The following is an 8,952-nucleotide window of genomic DNA, read 5'->3' as shown; positions in this document are numbered from 1 at the left end:
CTGTTGCCCTGGGTAGAGCACCATGGCATCACAGCTCACAGCAACCTCCAACTCTTGGGCTTAAGTAATTCTCTTGCCTCAGCCTCCCAAAGTAACTGGGACTACAGGCACCTGCCACAACTCCCAGCTATTTTTTGATTGCAATTGTTCCTTAGTAGGACCTGGGCCGCATTCGAACCCACCACACTAGGTGTATGTGGCTGGTGCCCTTGCTGACCGAGCCATGGGGGCCACCAGCCTCAGTTTTTCATTTTTAGTAGAGACAGGGTCTTACTCTTGCTCAGGCTGGTCTCAAATTCCCAAACTCAAGTGATCCACCTGCCTCAGCCTCCCAGAGTGCTAAGATCGACCCCTGCTTTAAAACAGGAGAATGTAGGTTTTACAAAGGCATGGACTGTGCCTGTTCTGTTGAGTGCCATATCCTCAGTACCAAATAATGGTACCTGGCGTTTGAGGGACACTCAAGTATTTGCTGAATTGGAATGAAAAGTAAATGCTCAAACCAATCAGCCATATTAAACTACTTTGTGTCTGTGTGCTGCTTCCTGGGCCCTCCCTTCTCCGTATATCCTACATGGTTAATCTCAGACAGTACCCCTAACGTGAAGCATCCCAGTTCCCTCTGCCCTCCCTAGCAACAGTCAGTCCCTTCTTCCTTCATGTGCCTTTCTCAGCACATCTCAGCCTATGGTGATCTGTCTACCTGTTGTTCTCACCCTCTGGACTAGGAGCTGGGGACAAGGATCTCATCTCACTTGTGCCAGAATTATGAATGCTTGGCACTTGGCATGGGTCACAGATGACTGCTGACTGAACACGTGGATAAATGAATAAGTAATGAATACATCAATATCAAGAGTAAGAGAATGGCCCAATGTTTTGGGCCATACAATCTACTTCCTACAGGTAGTGGGAGGAGACAGGTTGTTCAGAAAATCAACAGAGTCATATCTGCTAAAAGCTCTAGAAAAAAACAAGACACCCCCTATACTGGCTACCTGGTAGTCCCCAAGACATCTCCTACACCAGCTGTCTCTCGACCCCATAACATCCCCGATGCCAGCCGCCCTAGACATAAGCCTCTACCAATCCATACCTCATATTCAATAGCAAGGTCTGTGTGGTCATCAATGTCCACCTTGGCCATCACCACCTTCCCATGCTGCTTGGCCACCATCTTCTCTAACCTTGGCCCCAGGATCTTGCAGGGGCCACACCATCTTGGAAGGTGAGAAAAGAAGCACCAGTCATAAGAGTACTCACCATTCCATCAACTGTCTCCCCAGAACCTTCCCAGACCCACATTTCCCTAAGGGACCTTTTGCCCTTAGTACTTCTGTTTACAGTGTTTAAAAATTAACACACCAAATGGTAATGCCAGGAGATGCTGCAACTGAGAAATTTTTATAGATCTCAGATTTCTAAAAAATAAGCCTCGTCACAGGACTCTAACAATCCTGTGTCAATAAAATCCTGTTTTATTTTTATTGAGACAGTCTCACTATGTCACTCTTGGTAGAGTACCGTGATGTCACAGCTTACAGCAACCTCTAACTCTTGGGCTTAAGCGATTCTATTGCCTCAGCTTCCCAAGTAGCTGGGATTTCAGGCATCCACCACAATGCCTGGCTATTGTTACAGTTGTTGTTTAGCTGTCCCAAGCAGGGTTTGAACCCCTCACCCTTGGTATATGTGGCTGGTGCTATAACCATTGTGCTACAGGCACTGAGCCCAATTTCTTTCTTTCTTTCTTTTTTTAACATGGAATGCTTTACAAATTTGCGTGTCATCCTTGTGCAGGGGCCATGCTAATCTTCTCTGTATTATTCCAAGTTTAGCATATGTGCTGCCAAAGCAAGGACATTTTTTTTTTTGAGAGAGAGTCACTGTCACCCTGGGTAGAGTGCAGTGATGTCATAGCTCACAGCAACCTCAAACTCTTGGGCTCAAGCAATCCTTCTGCCTCAGTCTCCCTAGTAGCTGGGACTACGGGCACCTGCCACAATGTCTGGCTATTTTTTCTAGTAGCTGGCTAGTTTTTCTATTTTTAGTAGACATGGGGTCTTGTACTTGCTCAGGCTGGTCTCAAACTCCTGAGCCCAAGCAATCCAATTGCCTTGGCCTCCCAGAACATTAGGATTACAGGTATGAGCCACTATACCCAGGCTACAGGACTTTTTTTTTTTTTTTTTTGCAGTTTTGTTTGGCAGAGGCTGGGTTTGAGCCTACCACCTCCTGCATATGGGGCTGGCCCTACTCCTTTGAGCCACAGGCACCACCCTGACTTTGTTTTTTTTGTAGAGACACAGTCTTACTTTATCACCCTTGGTAAAGTGCTATGGTGTCACATAGCTTACAGCTGCCTCCAACTCCTGAGCTTAGGCGATTCTTTTGCCTCAGCCTCCTGAGTACGTGGGACTGCAGGTGCCCGCCACAATGCCTGGCTATTTTTTGGTTGCAGTTTGGCCGGGGCCAGTGCCCTACCCACTGAGCCACAGGCACCGCCCAGGACTTTTATTAAGATAATTTCACTTATTTCAATATATCTCAGAGAAATACACCGTCATATAGAAGAATATGGGATTAGAAGTTAAAAGGTTTAGATTCAAAATAGCAACCTCAAATTCTTGGGCTCAAGTGATCCCCTTACCTCAGCCTCCCAAGTACCTAGCACTATAGGTGCCCACCACAATGCCTGACTATTTTTAGAGACAGGGTCTCCCTCTTGCTCCGGTTTGTCTTGAACTCCTGAGCTCAAGCAATCCACCTGCCTCAGCCGCTCAGAGTGCTAGGATTATAGGTGTGAGCCACCGCGCCTGGCTTCCTAATCAGTGTTTTCATTTGAAAAAGACCATGGGCAGGATGCAGTAGCTCACACCTGTAATCTTAGCACTCTGGGAGGGTAAGGCAGGAGGATCAGGAGTTCCAGATTAGCCTGAGCAAGACCAAGACCCCGCTTTTACCAAAAACAGAAAAAATTAGCCAGGCCCAGTGGTACATGCCTGTAGTCCAGGTTACTCAGGAGGGTGAGGCAGGAGGATGGCTTGAGCCCAGGAGTTTGAGGTCATGAGCGATGATGATATGATGCTACTGTGTTCGAGCTGGGCCAACAGAGGAAGACTTAGTCTCAAAAAAAAAAAAAAAAAAAAAGAAAGAAAGGAAGAAAAGAAAAAGAGACTATGGTTCTCAAAGCTGTTACGAGAACTCAACTAAGGCAATGTGGATAGATATGTTTTGGGAGTTACAGAGTTATTTCAAACACCATGTGGACTCAAAACTAAAGGGAGGGGAAGCCAATGGCTCTATGCTGTGCTCTATGTGTCTATGCTGAGTTAATGCCGTCTGAGCTCTTCATCAACAGAACTCTCAATCCTGCCAAGGAAGAGGAAGCATCTTTTGTGGAAACTGAGGCCTAAATGAGTTAAGAAATTTGTGCAACACTATAGAAGCACAGCTGATAGGAACCCAAAGCTGTGTTCAAAGTATCTTCTTTTTTCCTCTGGTTACTACTGTGATCTCACCGCCTCTGTAAAGTGCTATCACTGCCCTGAAGTCACTGTTCCCCTCCTGGTGAGTGCTATCATTTCTATGTATGTGGCAACAAACAAAGTGCAAGGAAAGGGCCTGGCAACGAATAAACTCACATCCTGATTCCTTGCTGGACAACAAAATGAGGAATGCCCCTTCATTTTGGAAGCCCTAACTAGAGTGCTCACCACACCAGGAGAGCAGAATAGCTCCACCTTCTACAAGTCCTTGGCTGACAACTCCTATTTTATTCTCAAATTTTAAAACATTTTCTAGACGGCAAGGTGGCTCATGCCAGCAATCTCAGCCCTCAAGGAAGATCACGTGAGTGATCAAGACTGATCACTCTTGAACCAAGAGTTCAAGACCCGTCTGGATAACATATTGAGACCTGATCTCTACAAAAAATGAAAATCAAAAACCTTTCCTAAGATTTCACTTTAATCAACTCATGAGATCTAAAACCCAGTCTGCAAGACCTTATTTCCTATTTTAAGTGAAAAAAACAAAAATAAAAACAAAAATGAAGTACAAGGATATCAAATAGCCTGCCCAAGGCAACACGATGAGTCAGAGAAAGAACCAGAAAGAAAGCAAAACAATCTGTCAGAGATCTGTTAGCAGGTCTCTTAATTTCTTACTTAGGCTACATCAGCTTCTCCCAATATGCCTCCTTCTGAGGGGTTTGTCCAGGTTTTTTTTTTTTTTGTAGTTAGGTACATAGCCCGTCCCTAAAGGTCTAGAAATGAAGGCAAGGATAAAAACCAGAAAGCCAGAGGTATTTAAATATCTCCAAAATAAACTCATACAAAGTTGAAAAGAAGTCCCTGACTGTTCCCTATATGCTTAAGCAGCACTGTGGTGGCGCTGATAACTTTTTTTGATAGCCCTTCCCATAGTTTTTGGTGGCAATTTGTTACAATCAAATCAAATCTGCAGGGCCAGAAACTAGTATACACCATAAGCCAGGTGACCCTAGAGTCATATTTTCCAACTTTGGTCCATGCTGAAGATGACTCTGAATTTTTTGGGCAGTCAGATACTGAAGGTCAATGTTTCACAACAAGGATCACAGTCAGCTTTGAAGATTATTCACTGGCCTGGCTCCTACCAGACTGCACTCTTCTTTTTTTTTTTTTTGAGACAGAGCCTCAAGCTATCCCCCTGGGTAGAGTGCCTCAGCATCACAGCTCACTGCAACCTCCAACTCCTGGGCTCAAGTGAGTCTCCTGCCTCAGCCTCCCAAGAAGCTGGGACCACAGGCGCCCGCCACAACGCCTGGCTATTTTTTTGGTTGCAGCCATCATTGTTGTTTGGCGGGCCCACGCTGGATTTGAACCTGCCACCTTAGGTGTATGTGGCTGGTGCCTTAGCCACTTGAGCCACAGGTGCTGAGCCACTCTTTTTTTTTTTCCTTTCTCGTCTTATTTTGTCACCCTCAGTAGAGTGCTCTGGCATCATAGCTCACAGCAACCTCTAACTCTTGGGCTCAAGCAATCCTCTTGCCTCAGCCTCTGGAGTAGCTGAACTACAAGTGCCTGCCATGTAGCTGAGCTAGTTTCTTCTATTTGGGGGTAGGTGGGGTCGGGTCTCTGCTTAGGCTGGTCCCAAACGCTTTAGCTCAAGGAATCCACCCTCCTTGGCCTCCCAGAGTGCTAGGATTACAGGTGTGAGCCGCCACACCTGGCCTAGACTGCATTTGTTGGGGGCCAGGGCTGAGTCTCACCAGACTCTGTAATGAGTATACCTGTTAGAAGCACCAAACACTTGAACAAGTGAGACCTTAGTCTTTCACTGATCCCAGTACTCACTGTGCATGGAAATCCACAACCACTGGAGTCTCACTGTTGACAACTCGGTCTTGAAAGTCAGGTCCATCTTGGATGTTAAAGGTTGTTAAATGGACCTTGGTGGTACCTATTGTCCGGGCTGGGCTAGGTATTACTGTCATGCCACCAAGACTGCACTGTGGGGTCTGCAGGGTGCCAGAGGTGACGGGTGGCCACCCACCCTGAGGGAGCTTCCTGGAGATGACAGAGGCCAGAAACCTCCTCAGGAGAAGTCGCTGAGCCATCTGTAAGGGAAAGAGGCAAGAAGAGCTGGGGTACACAATATGTTTTGGCGGGGGAAAGGATTTTGGGGGAAAGGATTTGGGAGTACTGGGAGTCTCAAGTTGGAAACAAAAGTACAAATAAGATTTATGGAGCAGAGGTGAATGAGATTAAAGTGAATCAAAGGAAAGGAATAGCTAGGCAAGTCAGAATAACAGGAAAATTGAGTTGATAACCAAAGAGAAATCAGGATTTACTGGAATTATAACAGAATAATGAAAAGAAGAAACCAACATTTACTGAGCAATTGGACAATTGCTTTACGTACATTATTGGTCCTCCCACATCAAGTTTAAGAAAGTTGTCATAGTCTTGCCCATACTACAGATTAAAAAAAGGAATCTGAGGGCTCAGGTAGGTTAAGTGACACGCACAAAGTAAACCAACTATTAAATGACAGCCATCACTGGAACCCAACGCTGATCTGTAAAGTTCATACTCCATCGATTGCTCTTTAAAAGTATTTTAATTGGAGATTACGAGGGAGAAAAATGGGGTTGTGAAAGGGTCAGCAAAGGGAAGTAGCAACAATTTAAGGAGGAACTAAGAAACACAGGAACAGAAGTATGAACGGAACCAAAACACAGGGACATAAATGCGGAGGGAACTGGGAAAATTGGACGCGACCAGGGACCCCGGCTCTTCGGAGAGATAGGTCCCCACCACCCAGGCCTTCGCCCGCTCAGCCGCCAGCATTCGAGGGAGGCACCTGCAGCGTGCCTCAGTCACGATACCACCTCGAGCCACCCCCACGGGCCTCCTACCTCCCTGCAGCGCGAGCGGAAAGATGCGCAGCCCAGCCCTCCCCGCCCGTCAAGGGCACTCTTGTCGTCACTTCCCCAGGGGCAGGTCTTTTAAACGTCACTTCCGGGGACGGGCGACCGATAGTTCGTTTACACCCAACCTGAGAGGCGGCTCGGATTTTCCACCAATGGGGTTGGTAAACAAAGGTACAGCTTAAGAGGCGGAGCCTCAAGTAGTACCGGAAGAGATGGGCGTGCCCTTGGGGGAGCGACCGGAAGAGGAAGGTTTGCCCTCGGGGGAGGGACCGGAAGAGGAGGGCCCTACAGGAAAGACCGGAAGAGGAGGTAAAGGAGGAGGGAACTGCAAGGGAGGTACTAAAGGAGGAAAAAGGCGGAGACGTGGTTCGGGAGCTTGCAAGCTCCATGTGCTTTGTAACTCAGCTGTCACTGCTCTCTTCTTTACTTCTTTCCGAACGACTGCTAGAGGCGCTGGAAGGTTCTTTTTCCTTTCTTTTCTTTTCTTTTTTTTTTTGTTTGAAACAAGAGTCTCACAATGTCGACCTCGGTAGAGTGCCGTGGCGTCAAGCTCACAGCAACCTCAAACTCTTGACTCAGCCTCCCAAGTAGCTGGGACTACAGGCACCCGGCACAATGCCAGGCTATTTTTTTTCGTTGTTGTTGCAGTTGTCATCGCTGTTTAGCTGGCCCAGGCCGGGTTCGAAACCCGCCAGGCTCAGTGTATGTGGCTGGCGCTCTAATTACTGTGCTACGGGCGTCGAGCCTCTTCATTTTCTTTTTTTTGAGAGTGTCATTCTCTGTAGAGTGCTTTGATGTCATAGCTTATAGCAACCTCAAACTCTTGGGTACAAGGGGTCCTCTTGCCTCAGCCTGCCAAGTAACTGGGGATACAGGCACCTGCTACAATGTTTTTAGCTGGGGCTGGTTTTGAACCCGCCACCTCCGGCATACGGGGCCGGCGCCCTACTCCTTTGAGCCACAGGCACCGTCCCGCCATGTTTTAAAGACCAGGTTTCACTCTTGTTCAGGCTGGTCTCGATCTAACTGCCTCGGCCTCCCAAAATGCTACGATTACGGGTGTGATCCACGTGATCCTCCCAAAGGCCTAAGATTATGGGTATGCCCAGTCGAAAGGTTCTCTTTGTTGGCGATTGTAGCTCAGTGGTTGAGGCGCTGGCCACATGCCCCGAAGCTGGTGGGTTCGAACCCCACCCGGGCCAGCTAAATGACAACAACAAAAAATAGCCTGGTTCCTGTAGTCCCAGCTACTTGAGAGGCTGAGGCAGGACAGTTGCTTAAGCCCAAGAGTTTGAGGTTGCTGTGAGCTGTGACTCCACGGCACTCTACCCAGGGCAACAGCTTCAGATTCTGTCTCAAAAAAAAAAAAAGAAAGAAAGCAAGAAAGAAATGAGAACGCCAAACTCTTCAAAGACATAGTACCCCTTAAAGGCAAAGAACTAAACTGGGAGTTAGGAGGCTGTTTTGTGGCCCTTGTCTGTGGTCCTAAAGGAAAAAGAAGTAAGGCAGGGTGGCACCTGTGGCTCAAAGGAGTAGGGCACTGGCCCCATAATACCCAAGGTGGTGGGGTCAAACCCGGTCCCGGCCAAAAACTGCAAAAACTGAAAAAAAAAAAAAAAAAAAAAAAAAGAAGGCAAACAGACAATATAAGTAGAGAGTTTATTTGGGTCAAGTTTGAGGACTGCTTTGTATATGCTTTGATTAGCAGTATTTATAAGAGAGCTTTTTTTTTTTTGAGACAGAGCCTCTAGCTCTCACCCTGGGTAGAGAGTGTTTTGGCATCACAGCTCACAGCAACCTCCAACTTCTGGGCTCAAGCAATTCTCTTGCCTCCACCTCGACTACAGGCTCCCGCCACAACGCCCAGCTAATTTTTGGTTGCAGCCGTCACTGTTGTTTGTCATGCCCAGGCTGGATTCAAACCCGCCCGCTTAGGTATATGTGGCTGGTGCCTTAGCCGCTTGAGCCACAGGCCCCTAGCCCTGGCTATTTTTCGTATCAATGCACTAGTGTATGACATTACTCTGCCTCTAGGGGCTCTAGTTTCCCATTTTGTGACAAGAAGGGCTGGGCTCCTAGTGGCCCTAGTCCCTTGGAGCTTGTCACTTAGGAGCTGTTGAGGAACTGAGCCTCAGATAAAGTGTGATGATTTGTGAACTGCTTGGGTTTGGGGCCTTCAGTGAGGGCAGAGCAGTCAGTGTTGTTCCTGACAGAAACAGGTGAACTAAAAGAAAATCTTGGCTTGGCACCCATAGCACAGTAGTTACGGTGGCACCAGCCACATGCACTGAGGCTGGCGGCTTAAAACTTTGCCCAGGCCAGCTAAACAACAATGACAACTGCAACAAAAAAATAGCTGGGCGTTCTAGTGGGTGCCTGTAGTCCCAGCTACTCGGGAGGCTGAGGCAAGAGAATCGCTTAAGCCCAAGAGTTTGAGGTTGCTGTGAGCTGTGAAGTCATAGCACTCTTCAGAGGGTCACATAGTGAGACTCTGTCTCAAAAAAAAGAAAATCTTGGCTCAGCACCTGTAGCTC

General features: G+C 47.4%; 1 protein-coding gene and 1 non-coding gene across 2 annotated transcripts in view; both read right to left on the bottom strand.

Annotated features, from left to right (window-relative positions):
• TXN2 (thioredoxin 2) overlaps nucleotides 1–6,479 on the bottom strand; it is a 16,775-nt gene extending 10,296 nt beyond the window's left edge. Inside the window, exons 1-3 of the mRNA XM_003783253.3 lie at nucleotides 6,404–6,479; nucleotides 5,340–5,602; nucleotides 1,097–1,220 (exon numbers count right to left, since the gene is read on the bottom strand). Coding sequence (XP_003783301.1) covers nucleotides 1,097–1,220; nucleotides 5,340–5,602 — 387 coding nt within the window. The 5' untranslated portion in view covers nucleotides 6,404–6,479. The remainder of the gene's footprint in view (nucleotides 1–1,096; nucleotides 1,221–5,339; nucleotides 5,603–6,403) is intronic.
• LOC111723100 lies at nucleotides 1,756–1,858 on the bottom strand. Its single transcript, XR_002771719.1, has one exon. It is a non-coding gene; the product is annotated as a U6 spliceosomal RNA (small nuclear RNA).
• Nucleotides 6,480–8,952: the final 2,473 nt, after the last annotated feature.

Source organism: Otolemur garnettii, unplaced genomic scaffold (genome assembly GCF_000181295.1).
Source record: "Otolemur garnettii isolate 467f Iridium unplaced genomic scaffold, OtoGar3 scaffold00007, whole genome shotgun sequence".
Lineage (NCBI taxonomy): Eukaryota > Metazoa > Chordata > Mammalia > Primates > Galagidae > Otolemur > Otolemur garnettii.
The sequence above is the reverse complement of the archived record's forward strand: the minus strand, read 5'-3'. Positions and strand labels throughout refer to the sequence as shown.